The sequence below is a fragment of the Anolis carolinensis genome, chromosome 2, assembly GCF_035594765.1.
Source record: "Anolis carolinensis isolate JA03-04 chromosome 2, rAnoCar3.1.pri, whole genome shotgun sequence".
Classification (NCBI taxonomy): domain Eukaryota; kingdom Metazoa; phylum Chordata; class Lepidosauria; order Squamata; family Dactyloidae; genus Anolis; species Anolis carolinensis.
Window position 1 is genome coordinate 79,457,714 of NC_085842.1, and position 15,287 is coordinate 79,473,000.

At 41.8% G+C, this 15,287-nt stretch overlaps 1 protein-coding gene across 1 annotated transcript in view; it reads left to right on the forward strand.

Moving 5' to 3' along the window:
* Positions 1 to 2,769: 2,769 nt before the first annotated feature.
* The window catches only part of LOC100558791 (hyaluronidase-4), a 32,734-nt gene continuing 20,216 nt past the window's right edge, over positions 2,770 to 15,287 (forward strand). The window contains exon 1 of the mRNA XM_008105134.3: positions 2,770 to 2,894. Coding sequence (XP_008103341.1) covers positions 2,869 to 2,894 — 26 coding nt within the window. The 5' untranslated portion in view covers positions 2,770 to 2,868. The remainder of the gene's footprint in view (positions 2,895 to 15,287) is intronic.

A 15,287-nucleotide genomic window follows, 5' to 3' on the forward strand; every position in this document is an offset into this window, starting at 1 on the left:
GCAAGACCTGAGAAGTCACCTGAAGGTCTCTTGTTCATGGGGTTACCATAAATCAACCTGACAGTAGTTAACAACAAACAACAAAAGGACAACATTCCCCTGAGCATATGTAGATTGTGCTGCCTTCACTTCGGACTGCCATTCTCTACATCTGGGATTGAAAGGTTGTGACCTTATATATGCTCAAGTCCAGTTGAACTCTGGGGCACTTACTTCTGAATCTAGGAATAGCTTTAAGAATAAGCTGCGTGAGATATAAATCCTTCCTTCAAGCAAATCTTTAGATCTCAGACCAATTTCCTTCACCCTATGCCCTGAGGTGTGATCACAGCCTTCTTGTTAGATGCTGTGTGGTTTCAGATTATTTTCGAATCATGATGACCTAAGATGAAGATATCAAAGATTTTTCCTAGCAGAAATATTTAGAGAGAATGTTACATTGCCATCCTCTGAGGCTGAGCGAGTGTGACTTCTCCAAGGCCATTCACTACCTTCATTGGCTGTGTTGGGATTCAAACCCTCATCTCCCTTCGTCCTTGTCCAACACTCAAACCATTAAACCAAGTTGCCTCTTTCTCAACACCTCCCTTAATTCGAATGTTAAATCCATATTATAAAGAAAGTACAATATGTTTCCTTTGCTGGTGGCTCTCCTTCAGGTACTGTCCTATATTTGGAGGGGAAACATTTCAGATTAACAGGTGCTTGTGGTGTCACCTGTGAAAAATATAGTGATGAAGTCACCAAACAGTCACTAAATTGGGTTGCTGTGAGTTTTCCTGGCTGTATGGCCATGTTCCAGAAGCATTCTCTCCTGATGTTTCATCCGCATCTACAGGAGGCATCCTCAGAGGTTGTGAGGTATGTTGGAAACTAGTCAAGTGGGGTTTATATATCTGTGGAAGGGCCAGAGTGGGAGAAAGAACTCTTGTCTGTTGGAGGCAGGTGTGAATGTTTCAACTGGCCACCTTGATTAGCATTGAATAGTGTTTCAGCTTCAAGGTCTAGCTGCTTACTGCCTCAGGGAATCCTTTCTTGGGAGGTATTAGCTGGTCCTGATTGATTCATTTCTGGAATTCCTCTGTTTTCTCTGTGGTGCTCTTTATTTATTGTCCTGATTTTAGAGCTTTTTAAATACTGGTAGCCAGATTTTGTTCATTTTCATGGTTTCTCCCTTTCTGTTAAAATTGTCCACATTATTAAACTTATTTTAATATTAAAATAACATTAAATTTATTACATTTCTCAGGATGGAACTTCCTTGGAAAACTAGAGCTTCTATGCTATTCCTTTGAAAAGGCAACTACTGGACAAAATCTAAACCACCTTACTGTCAGGTGTTTAAAACTAGTCATTTTTTCTGTTCTAGATGTCTTAAAATAATAGACTCATAGAGCTGGAAAAGACTCCAAGGGTGATACAGTTTAACTCCTGCCATACCGCACCTAGACTGCTTCTTCTTTGTTGGGAAGCTTCTTCAAAGCATTCCTGACAGATGACCATCCAGTCTCTGCTTCAAACCCTCAGAGAAGGAGACTCCACTCAAATGCAAGGGATTCCACTGCCATACAGCTTTCCTTGCCAATCCTCCTCTTGCCATGGGGCCTGGATCTTCCCCCAATAGGTATTGCCCTTGGATAACGCCTTCAAAGTTTGGAGTAAAAACCAATGCAGGTTCACAACTACCCTGGAATGGGACCCACCAGGTACCATGTCCTACCCTTGATCTCCTTTGATAGCCCATTTCCCCTCTTGCCAGTCTCTCCCCTGGTGGTCCCCATCCTGGTGCCCCACATCTCCCACAGACTTAGAATCATAGAATCATAGAATTGGAAGAGACCTTGTGGGCCATCCAGTCCAACCCCCTGCCAAGAAGCAAGAAAATCACATTCAAAGCACTCCCGACAGATGGCCATCCAGCCTCTGTTTAAAAGCCTCCAAAGAAGGAGCCTCCACCACAATCTGGGACAGAGAGTTTCACTGCTGAACAGCTCTCACAGGCAATTCTTCCTCATGTTCAAGTGGAATCTCCTTTCCTATAGTTTGATGCCATTGTTCCATGTCCTCCTCTCCAGAACAGCAGAAAATAAGCTTGCTCCCTCCTCCCTATGACTTCCCCTCACATATTTATACATGGCTATTGTGTCTCCTCTCAGCCTTCTCTTCTGCAGGCTAAACATGCCCAGCTCTTTAAGGGCTTGTTATAGGGCTTGTTCTCCAGACCCTTGATCATTTTAGTTGCCCTCCTTTGGACACTTTCAACATCTCCCTTCAATTGCGGTGCCCAGAATTGGACACAGTGTGATTCCAGGTGTGGTCTGACCAAGGCGGAATAGAGGGGGAGCATGACTTCCCTGGATCTAGACACTAGACTCCTATTGATGCAGGCCAAAATCCCATTGGCTTTTTTAGCCGCTGCATGACCTTGTTGGCTCGTGTTGAACTTGTTGTCCACCAGGACTCCAAGGCTTGGAGTCTCCCACTGGGTGACCTTGGGCAAACCACACGGTGGAGTTTGAAGCCCCCCCAAGGTGAGAAAGGGCTTGAAGTCACACCAGACCCCGGACAGGTGAGGCCTCCTCCCTTCCGCCTCCTCCCAGGCTGGACTTGGGGCAGAACCGGCCAGCCTTTCTCTCCGCTCCTTCCTTGGCTTCGTCAGAGGCCGTGAGTGACTCACAGGTTTGCACATCCTTGACTTGTTCAAGGAGGCACGAAGGTCCCAGGGCGTGGACCCAAAGGGTGGGGGCGTGGCCTGCCATCCGTGGGCGTGGCCAGCAGGTGAGGGGCGGTGCCTCCCTCCCAGGTGAGCCGAGACCTCGCCGGCCGCGCGTGGTCCGGTCCAGCCCAGGGACGTCGCCATCGGGAGAGATGAGCCCCAAACTCCGGAGCGGCGGGTGAGACTCCTCCTTTTTCTTCTTTGTTGACATGCTGTTAAATAGACCCCCCCCCCCTCGTTTTCCTTTGCATCTCCCCTTGGGAGTTGTTTCTTCCCCCTTTTTGTTGGGCATAGGAGTTGGGGAGGGTCGCTTGGGGTGGCTTTGCGTGGCGACTTTCTCACTCAGGCACATCAAGAGGTCTGCTTCCCCATGGGCACAGCATCCTTCCTCCTCCTCCTCCTCCTCCTTTCGGACTGTATCCATTCCCACACACCCCAGACCCCACCATGTCAGTGTGTCTCCCCACTGACCCCCGTGAGCCCTTCTTCAGGGCTTGGCTCCCCTTTTTCCCGGCGCGAAGAAACACCTGTTGCAGGAAGGAGCCCTCTCGCCTGGCAGGCAGCGCCATGGAGGGAGCGAGAGGAGCGGGAGAGCCCACAACTTGTAGGGAGGCCAAGGGGGGCAGGCGAGGACATGCTGGAGGGGTCCAAAGGACACACAGGGCTATTTAAACACCCACCCCTGGAAAATCCCCGGGTGGAGAAAGGGTCCACAGGCTGCGGAATCGCTGCCGCCCTTTCTTGCCTCCCTTTCTTTCCCTCCTCCTGCCTTTCCTTGCCATCCTGGGCAGGCGCACCTTGGCCATGGACTCCGTGTTTCCATTAACCAGGCACCTGTCATCAAGCCCCATCACCATCATCATCATCATCTTTATTCTCTCCACAAGCGACTCACATTAAAAGCATTTCAGTACAGGGTTGCTGTGCGTTTTCCAGGCTGTATGGCCACGATCCAGAAGCATTCTCTCCTGAGGTTTTGCCCACATCTGTGGCAGGCATCCTTAGGAGGTTGTGAGGTCTCTTGGAAATTAGGCAAGTTGGATTTATATATCTCCAGGGTGGGAGAAAGAACTCTTGCCTGTTGGAGGCAAGTGTGAATGTTGCAATTAATCATCTTCATTAGCATTGAATAGCCTGGAAGCTTCAAAGCCTGGCTGTTTCCTGCCTGAGGGAATCCTTTGTTAGGAGATGTTAGCTGCCCTGATTGTTTCATGTCTGGAATTCCCCTGTCTTCTGAGTGTTGTTCTTTATTTACTGTCCTGATTTTAGAGTTTTTTTAAATACTGGGAGCCAGATTGTGTTCATTTTCCTGGTGTCCTCCTTTCTGTTGAAAGTATCCACATGCTTATGGATTTCAATGGCTTCTCTGTGTAGTCTGACATGGTGGTTGTGAGAGTGCTCCAGCATTTCTGGGTTCTCAATAATATATTCTGTTGAGGTTGGTTCATCAAGTGCTCTGCTATGGCTGACATTTCAGTACAATTTAAAATCTACAAATATGTCAAAATTGAAACAGAATTAAATATCATGGCCCACCAGTCGCACCTGCGAAGGAGGTGGGACTGAGAGCAGGGCCTCCCTAGACAATCTTAATCTCTGAGGTGGTTCATAGAAGAAAATACATTTGCAAGTTCTGAACAGTCTTCAAAGGCAACCCCATGTAGAGTGTGTTGCAGTAATCTATTCGGGATGGACTACCGTGGCCAAGTCTGACTTCCCAAGGTATGGGCACAACTGGCACAGAAGTTTTAATTGTGCAAAAAAACCAAAAAACCCTGACCACTGCTGAAATCCGTGGTTCAGGCTCAGCAATGAATCCAGGAGAACCCCAAAGCTGTCAACCTGTGCCTTAAGACAAAAGGAAGGAAAGAAGAATAAAATATACAATGACACTATTGTGTTGTCAAAGGTTTTCATGGCCGGAATCACTGGGTTGCTGTGAGTTTTCCGGGCTGTGTGGCCATGTTCCAGAAGCATTCTCTCCTGACATTTCACCTATATCTATGGCAGGCATCGTCAGAGGTTGCGAGGTCTGTTGGAAACTAGCAAATGTGATTTTCTTTTATATCTGTGGAATGTCCTGGGTGGGAGAAAGATCTCTTGTCTGTTTGAAGCAAGTGTGAATGTTGCAATTGGCCACATTGATTAGCATTGAATGACTTTTCAACTTCAAAGCCTAGCTGTTTCTTGCCTGGGGGAATCCTTTGTTGGGATTCCACAGATATATAAACCCCACTTGCCTAGTTTCCAGCAGACCTCACAACCTCTGAGGATGTCTGCCATAGATGTGGGCGAAACACCAGGAGAGAATGCTTCTGGTACATGGCCATACAGCCCGGAAAATTCACAGCAACCCGATGATACTATTTTAATGTTAAAACAATAGGCTTGTACCAAATCCTGGAAGGATTGGCTTAGAGGGATATCAAAAGTGTGATAACATAGACAAAACAAAGGGCCAAGAAAATCTTAGAAGCAGGTTTATTTTTAAAAATATTTATCTTCTATCCTATATGCCAAGATACCTGGACACTGCAAAAATAAACTTAGTTTTAAAACCATTTAAAAGTTGAAAGCAAGGAAGGAATAATTTTCAAAGGTTTTTCTAAAAGCTCAAGAATTAAAAAAACAAATTATTGCTATGTATTTTGTATAAGTTTGGGGGGAAATGCTAGCCATTTTGCTCTGGGCATACTTGACTACAACTCACATCATTTTGAGTCACATGATGGGAAAAGGCTATTGGGTGGGTTTTCTGTACGACATCTGCAACATCCACCCAAGGATTTCATGAATTTTGAATGCTAGTCAGTGTTGCCCGTGAAAGCATGTGACAAGCTCTTTAAGGACTGCCATACCTCTAATGGTCTAATCTACTTAATAATGCTCTGATTAGGTGAAACAATTGAGTGCAAATGTTTAGATCCTGGGGTGTATTCCCCCACTTTAGGATTTCCTCTCTCCCTGACATTACATGCTATCCTTGGTCAAAAGACTTTACTTAAGAGTATTGCACATATTCACAGAGATTTCCACACCTGGAGCAAACAGGGTGAGGGCAGAGAGATGCCTATGCCTAAAAAAGGCCAAGAGTTATTTTCCATTTCATCATTCCTACAGCCGGAGCCCCTGGTGACGCAGTGGGTGAAACCCTTGTGCCAGCAGGACTGATGACTTGAAGGTTGGGTTTGCTCACCTGAAGGTTGCTGGTTCGAATCCAACATGGGGAGAGGATGGTAAAACATCAAAACATCCAGGTGTCCCCTGGGCAACATCCTTGCAGACGACCAATTCTCTAACACCAGAAGCAACTTGCAGTTTCTCAAGTTGCTCCTGACACACACACACACACAATTCCTACAGCCCTCAGGAATACCATTGATTTTGCCTCTTATTGATAGATCATGCGGATTTTTCGGTTTAATTTGCTTCAGATACCTTGAGTATCATGTCAATCATACAGATGAAAGGGATGCCATGAAATCATCTAGTCCAGTCTTTTGCCAATGTAGAAATACACCACTAAAGCATCTCTGACAGATGGTCATGTTGCCTGATTTAAAATCTCCAACAAAAGACAGCCCATGGCCTTTTGAATAGTCCATTCCACTGTTACAGAACTCGTATGAGTTGAGAAATTTTTCCTGAAGTTTAGTTATAATCTCCTTCCTTGTAATGTGAAACCTTGAGTTTTGGGTTTGTCCTCTGGAGCAGCAGAAGCAGAAAATGGCGCTCTCCATATTTTATTTAGTTTGCCATCATCAAGGGCTATTTTTTTAATCCAACAGCTTGTCTATCCACTTCATAATGGACTTTTTGGCACATTATTTGCAAAATGCAAATAGTTGATAAACTTATACCATCAACAGGCACATGACTGATGCATCACAAATAAAACAAAATTGGGAGTCAGCACAGGTTGACTAAAATCTGCTGTTGCCATGAACCTGCCAGTCAGCCTGTCCTCTCTTCATCTCCCTTGTACAATAACCTACTTCAACCCAATGATAGCTTCCATGTCAGTGGCATGGTGATTTGCTTTGCATTTTAGCCTGAACTTGAGGGAACTATCCAAGGCACCGAGAACACTAAGTCTGAGGAGGTTGGGCACACTGGTTAGCTTCTCTATATTTCAAACTGAAATTCAATGTGGATTCGCCTTTTACTGACATTGGAAGCGCCCATTCTGCTCTTCCATTTGTATGTGAGTATCCTACACAGAAGTGACATAAATAGTGCTCTTGAATTGCACCCATGAGGACTTCTAATAAAAACAATACCCATGACATTTTCTAGGAGGAGAACCTTAGAATCATAGAGTTGAAAAAGTCCACAAGATCCATCCAGCCATGCGGGAATGCATCATCAAAGCGGTCCCAACAAATGACCATCTAGCCTCTGCTTTAAAACCTCCAGAGAAAGAGACTCGATCAAGCTCCAAGGCAGCATATTCCGGAGAGAAATGGTTCTTATCATCAGAAAGTTCTTCCAAATGTTTAGATGTACTGACCTTAGTAACTTTATATTTAGGAGCTTCTAATTCCAGCATGCTGGAGCCCTCGATGGCGCAACGGGTTAAACTGCTGAGCTGCTAAAGTTTCTGACCAAAAGGCTGGCAGTTCGAATCTGGGGAGTGGGGTGAGTTCTCACTTTTAGCCCCAGTTTCTGCCAACTTAGCAGTTTGGAAACATGCAAATGTGAGTAGATCAATAGGTACCACACCAGCAGGACGGTAACCGCGCTCCATATAGTCATGCCGGCCACATGACCATGGCTCTTCGGCTTAGAAATGGAGATGAGCACCACCCACCAGAGTCGGGCACAACTGAACTTAATGTCTAGTTGTGTCCGACTATTTAATTCTAGCATGCCACAATAAGGATGGCTAATGGCTGTGGCATGCTGGAACTTGTTATCCAAACACCCTAACTTTTCAAGGATCTGTTTTTGAGCCTTACCATTCCACCTTATTGAAAGAATGAAAGAATTTACATGCTTTAAAAAGTTTGTTATACTTTTAGCAACTTTGCTAAACTAAAGTAATGCCAGCAACTTTTTTCCTGGCTTAACTTTTGAAGCAGTTGGCTGTTCAGTTGCTTCCAACTGTCCCAATTTAGCAGGGACAGTTCTTATTAATTCTCTGTCATCCCACTTTTTTGTCTACTTTTAAAATGTTAGAATTTCTTTCTCTTCCTTCCATTTCCTCCCCTTTTCAAAGTACATTGTACTCAGCAGGTGGGAAAGAGATGGCAGAATCTTGATTCTGGGGGGGGGACGGGGACAAATGTGCTGCAGCATCTCCTAGCTTGTCTGTTTTGTGCTGATTAATAACTTTTGCCATTTTAACCACATTTCCATATTGTTTGGCCACACATGTTCCAATTTCCTTCTGTGAAATGCTGGAAGGTGTGTTGGTGTAATGATGAGCACTAATAGACAAGCCGTTTCGTGATTTGTTTAGCTGTATGGACTTATAGAATTACTGTGTGAATTTGTTAATCTTTAACAGAGCTTGGAACAATTGCTTTTTTGAATGTGTAGATTCCCATAAACAGCTTGGTCATACTGGACAAGAATTCTAGACATTGAAATGTAAATGAATATTCCAGGCTTTGCTCTTCTGGAATGTGCTTTCATTGGTCTGATGGTTTATTTCTCATTTTTTGCATTTGCTAGTTTGGTGCCCAACCTTTATACATCTCTGTGAATACATTTTATTTTGTGTGGACATATTTGAGGGTGCATGATAATCAAAGCTTAGCACCTTAAGTTTGGAGACTTTCTTTGAAGTATTAGTGTCAGCTGCTCTGAAAGGCAAAAAATTAAACTGACTGAAGCAGCGTTGTATGCCGTCATTGCTAAAGAGATGGAGGCCTGCAGTAAATGAACACAGTGAAATTATTCCTGTCTGAAACTAATCTGACCTGAAATACAGCTCCGATCTGCTGTCCTTGCATCTTCTCCCCCACTGCATTGCCTTTGCCTGGATTCTTTAATGTTCAGTAGATTCTTGGCTGCCTTTTATGATTTGTTTACTTTCACGTATGTCAAAAGTGCCTTGCCGTGCAATTAGAAATGCCAGAATAGTTCAGAGAATGGGATTCATTACCATGGTCTCCTGTGGATGGCTTGCCTCTGCAATTTTTTTAAAAAAGATAACAGAAAAGATTGCGATTGTATACTATAAGCATGACATATTATTTAATTGCTCGGCAGTATGTTGGGATGTGAATATTTCTATTAATATGGATGCAAGGTGCAAAGCTTGCTCTTCCAGTTATGCTCCTGTGTGTGGGATGTTTTATTATAACCTGCTCAGGATGAAAAAATTATTGTGAATTAGAAAGAAGAGAGTGAAAGGGGCAGAGAGAAAAGGGAGAAGATCTAGATTTTCAGGTAATGTTGTTGTCATCAGTCCAGTATTTGGCAAAGCTGAGGGCTGCCTTGTTTTCCCTGTCAAACAAGTTGCCACTCGACCACCAAGTCTTAAACCTGTTTATTCAGAAGTAAAGAGTGCTACATTGGATGGAATCATCTTCCTAGAGAGGAAATATTTATGATTGAAGTTTGACTCAAGTAAGAAAAAGGCAGAAAAACTGGTTGGCTTCTTCTGATTGTTTATGGTTGAAGGCAAAAGTTACTGGTTTCAACTAACCTTGCCTTTTTAAAAACAAAGATCTGGAAGATTTCAAAATGCTCTGCCATTAGAATACTGAATGACTAAAGGTCCCAAATATAGTGTGTTTTGATCATAGAGTGCAAATATTCAACATGTTCAGGTTTTTTTTCTCCAAATTCATGACCCTGGAATGGTTGCTTATTGTTATTATAGCAGTCATATTTAGTCACTGATTGATGAATCATAGAGCTGGATCAAAGAGCCTCATGGGCCACTGAGCCCATCAATGGAGGATCTCCCAAATCAAGCAGGTGTTTCAATCTCATTTTCACTGAAGGCCACATCAGCCTTATGGTTGCCTTCAAAGAGCTGTTTGTAATTGTAAGACTGTATAAATGTAACTATGTTGTCCTGGCTTTGAAAGCTGCACAGATCAGAAAAAATAACATATTGGGCTAGATTCGTTCCACAGGTCTTGCATTTGACACATGTGAGCTAAAGCATCCCCAAGAAGTAGCTATTCATCTTTCATAATGTTGAGCAAATGACTGGTAAGCATGAGGGAAGATGCTGGACAGGAGAAGAGAGGGAAACCTATGATCCTCCAGATAGCATTGGATTCCAGTTTGTATCACTCTCAACTATTAAGCATATTTATTTCCTATCATTCCTTTATCCCGGCATTGAGATCCAAGGCTAAAACCAGGCACAGCTAAAAAAATCTGATAAATTATTATTATTATTTATTTGTGGTATTTATATACCACCCTTCTCAACCCTGATGGGGACTCAGGGTGGTTCACAGTGAAATGTAAAAGTAAAAAAAAATTAAACAAGTTGTTCTATTAAAATGCCATTTAAAAAAAGTTTTAAATTGTTGGAGCATGTGGATAGGGTTGATGGGCCTTGGAGTACAGAAAGACCTGGTGGGCCATAAATTCTCCATGCCAACTATAAGAAAGGGAACGAGCCTTGTGAAGCAGGCAATTCTTTCTGTCATGCACATACTAAACTGCAGACACCTTGCACAGAGAACTTTATGCTTCTAGTTTTGTTTTTGTCCCCTTTGTTTGTTTACACTCTCTTTTTACAACTAAGGTAGAATATAGAAGTGATCTAGAGAAGAGTATGCAATACTAAATGGGAGCTAGTGGCTTCCATATTAGTGAAACACTAAATCCATTTGAGTTTTAGTCCAAATGTTTAAGACCCTATCATATGTACTGTAGCCTATTCCTCCAGATTATTGTTTGGTACCTTAGATAGCCCCTTTAAAGTTCTGGCTAAATCCCAGAATGGATTCTTCATCCCACTAACATGGCACCCATCAACTCTCTCTGATAGCTTTCTTTTATGCTCTCCTGCAGTTGGTCCAGGTTCCAGACTGCCAAAGGGTTAAATATAAGCATGCCATTTTCACAGCAGCGGCCCTGCTCTGTGCAGAGGACAATAGACATTACACCAGACCACTGACTGGTATAATACTAACAATAACAACTCTTTTCATTCTCATCGATTAGGCAACTGAAGTCATGAAAACTTGAGAGGAGGACAAGGAAGAAGATTTAAGCATTAAAAGACAAGTTCATGAGCTCCAATTCTAGCAATGTAAACAAATATGATTTGGGTTGTGAATCTGTCTTGTAGCTTAAGCTTTAAATGAACTATTCAAAGTATCAACTCCTTTAACATTGAGACTAAAACTCCAGACAGTTTCCCTATCCCATTAATATGGGAGTTAGTAGGTGACACCTCCATTCAGAGGTTCCTCAGATCTAGGATTGTTGTCATGAGCCATCAGTTTGGTCCTGATTCCTCTTGGCAAATTATAGGAATTTAGTGGGAAAAACACACACATATAAGCATATCCTAAAAGTTGCTAGTAAACCCTTCCCTATTAGTACAGACGACGGAAGGTCAGAAGATGTAGCTATTGTGTCCCTTTTTTGGCCAATACAATTGCCAATCTTCACACATTTATCTATACTCTCTTTACTACACAACCCTCAGAGAAGTTGACATCTTCTTGGTGTTCCTCCCAAAGTAAAAAGCACTCTGTTACTCTCTGATTATTATCCACGTCTATAGCTAGCTAAATTATCCTGGCAGCATTTCCCATAAATGGTTTCATGAATGAGGGTTTGAATGTTATATCAGTTACAATCTGGTACTGTTCAGAAGTGGTGGGGAGGGGGTCACCCACTAAAATCAATGGTCTTATTGAGGACTGGGTTGTGGATTGTCAGTTCAAAGAATCATTTTGCTATCATGATACTTAACCATGATACTTAGGTTGAAGCAAGAAAGCTAAGATACATTCCACAAGTCTCACTAGACCTTTACACACCTTTAAACACAAAACACAATATTCTGTCATTGTTATGTTTTCTGTACCATGAGAATGTCAGCAATAGGAAATTTTGGTGAAATTTCACCAATTTCTCTCAACCCAAGCAAAATTCAATTGTTTTATTCATATTTTATCCCAGCTGTTATGTCAAACTGATTCCCCAGTCTGCTACATTTCCAGGCATCACTTAGCCAGTATTATGTATCACAAAGGGAATTGTCAAGTACACAAAGGTACCTGAGATGCTCTTGGTTGCTCAGTCTATTGGGAGGAAATTACATTTCTCTTTAAAGCTGCTCTGCATAAGTGTATTCCCCTAGGATTCCCTTTAAGGCATAGAGTTGCCATCAGTGTGCACAGTTTTGTGTGCAATCCGAGACCTGTGCTATTATTTCTCTGATAGCTCCAGTCTACACAAAATATGCTCTGTTCCTCTTCAAGAGAAACCAGGTCTCCCCACCCTCCAATCGTGCCGTAATGGAACCTGCAAAATACTGAAAGTTGTGTTTACCTCATTGTTTTGTTCAATTAAATATTGTTACCAATGTATGACTTCATCCACATCAGCAAAGTCTAGTCATGTAGCTTAAATTATTTGTGTGTCTGTGTTCATGTGCCTTCTATTCACCTGTCAACCACATTAATTTTTTAAGGTTTCCTTGTCAATCCCCTCTCCAAGAGCTATCTAGACCTGACCCTGTTTGGCTTCCAAGTTCAGACAAGTTCTGGTATCAGGATATTTAGGTCCTTCCTTAATTATTTAGAAATATTCAGACCTAAGACTATAGAAAGAGCCATGGTGGATCGGACCACAAGTCTAAATAGTCCAACATTCTGTTCATACAACGACCAATCAGTTGCCAAGAGGAAACCTGCTCATGCTTGCGTCCCATATTTCCCTAACTTGTGTATGGAGGAAAGATCTTAGAATAAAGACTGTTTTAGTGTTTTCTTTTTCTATCTATTTTTTATTGAAAAAATTAAAAAGTTACATTAAAAGTTTAAAAAGAGAATTAAGATAAAAAGGATGGAATAGGAACACAAAATGTGTCAGGAAAACAGAAAAAACTTAGAAATGGAAAAAAGAGAACAGAAAAAAGAGAAGTCCATATTCATTCAGCTACAAACACTAACGTAGGCATCATCCTCCATGTTTCTTAATCTTTTCTCAAGCAAAAACACTTTTCAAATTAGTCTTCAGAACTTAAAATTGGTAAATCCTTTTCTTCTTCATGCAAAATGTCAATAAAAGGTTTCCAGTCATTCAGTTTTTTCCTTCGTGTCCCTTCTTTTAATAAGCCGGTTAATTTATCCATCTCTACCAAATGCATCATTTTTATCATCCAATCTTCTGTTGTTGGTGCTGCTGAGTTCTTCCATTTCTGTGCATAAAGCAATCTAAAAGCTGTGATCATATATTGCAGCTGTTTAAATATATTCTAACATATTTTCAAGACATAGAATCATAGAGTTGGAAGAGACCTTGTTGGCCATCCAGTCCAACCCCTTGCCAAGAAGCAGGAAAATGGTATTCAAAGCACCCCCGACAGATGGCCATGCAGCCTCTGCTTAAAAGCCTTCAAAAAAGGAGCCTCCACCTCACTCAGGGGCAGAGAGTTCCACTGCTGAACAGCTCTCCCAGTGAGGAAGTTCTTCCTAATGTTCAGGTGGAATCTCCTTTCCTGTAGTTTGAAGCCGTTATTCCACGTCCTAGTCTCCAGGGGAGCAGAAAACAAGCTTGCTCCCTCCTCCCTATGACTTCCCCTCACATATTTATACATGTCTATCATGTTTCCTCTCAGGCTTTTCTTCTGCAGGCTAAGCATACCCAGCTCTTTAAGCTGCTCCTCATAGGGCTTGTTCTCCAGACCCTTGATCATTTTAGTTGCCCTCCTCTGGACACATTCCAGCTGCATGCTTTCATCCACGAAATGGACTGCTCACTTGTTTTCAGATGTGTCTATATATGGGAAAAGCACAAGGGAACCAGAAGGTTGGGGACATTCATGGTTCCAGGCAGCCCATGCCAAGGCAGGTCTTCTATTCTCGGCAAATTCCTGCCAGTCAGTATAACACAGCATGAAAACCAATAGCATCGGCTATATGAAATAAATGATTCAGATCAGCACCACAGAAACAGGTACACATAAATGGCTTCTTGACATACTACATTTATTAGTATTTGAGTCCTCACAATTGTTCATATACGTAAGAAATGTCCCCACAAGAGTTTCCCAATTTGAGGGAACTTATTTTCTTTAGCATTTTTTTCATATTTTTCTTGGGTAGCTCCTCAAGTATTGCTTAAGTATTCCCTAAGTAATTCTTAAGTATTACTTAGCTTTTCTGCTAACTCATTTTAGAAATACTGACTTCCTTGTTGCTGTTAACCTCCATGAATTTGAAACCTCCAAGTGACCTTATCTTTAAAAGGCCTGCTTAGGTCTTGCAGACTCAGGGCTGTAGCTTCCTTGAGTAAGTCTCTTCATCTGGAACATGCTTTTCCTCTTTTCCAACTGCTTTTTACTTTCCCAAGCATGATTTACTTTTCCAGTGAGTCATGTCTTTTCATGATATGACCAAAGTAGGAACACTTCAGTTTAGCCATCTTGGCTTATGGGGAGAGTTCGGGGTTGCTTTCCTCTAGAATCCATTTATTTGGGTTTGTTTTTGTTTTAGTGGCCCTTAGCATCCATAGAGTTCTTCTTCAGAAAGAAAGGATTTTCTTCCTATCAGTTTTCTTCACTTTCCGGCATTGGGTTTTGCCTTACAGGGGCATGCAATCCCACCACCGCAAAAAGGTAGTGCCATGATGGGAATGACATCCTTAACACTGTTTTAAGCATTATTTTTATGCTTCAGGGCTATAGGCTAGCTTCTTGATGTATCTATCTATATCATCTCACATTGCTCTTTGAAGGTTTGCTATTAGGATTGCAATTTGTATCTTTCTGCATCCTATCACACTGAGACCCTACACATAGTGAGGTAAAATGGAATAAAATTATTTCATTAATGGTGTTTAACAGCTAGGAACTTGACCTGTATAATTTCCTCATTTAAGGGGAGCTGTTCAAGACAATGGAATGCCAGATACATATATACACATATTATGACTTCAGAAAGTGGAAATATGTTGGCTTAATTGAGTTTATTATTCCTTATATTTGGATGGCATTATAATTAAAATTTTGGCACTGAGATTTTTTTTAAAAAGCCTTAGTATGAAAGAAGGGAAAGATCATCTATATTAACCAATAGCATAGTAGCCTTGATGGGAAAATTTAAACAAGAATAAATATTAGTATAATATAGCTTTTATAATATATAGTTTATTTTTACCAAACACTGTATATAAATAATCTTCCCTTTGATCTTCCAATGCGATTTATGGAAAGAAAATTTGCGCTAGAGGTTTACCAGATCAAGAAAGCGCATAGTTTTGTTTGGCCTTTCCTATAATTTATGGGTTTTTTAAATGCCATCATTTATAGTATAAGAAAAAAGAAAAAAGATCATAATTCAAATGACATGTTGAACATGTGCTGAATGCTAGCATCGAAAACAGAGATGGCCTTGAAACAGCAATTTGTATATCAGCA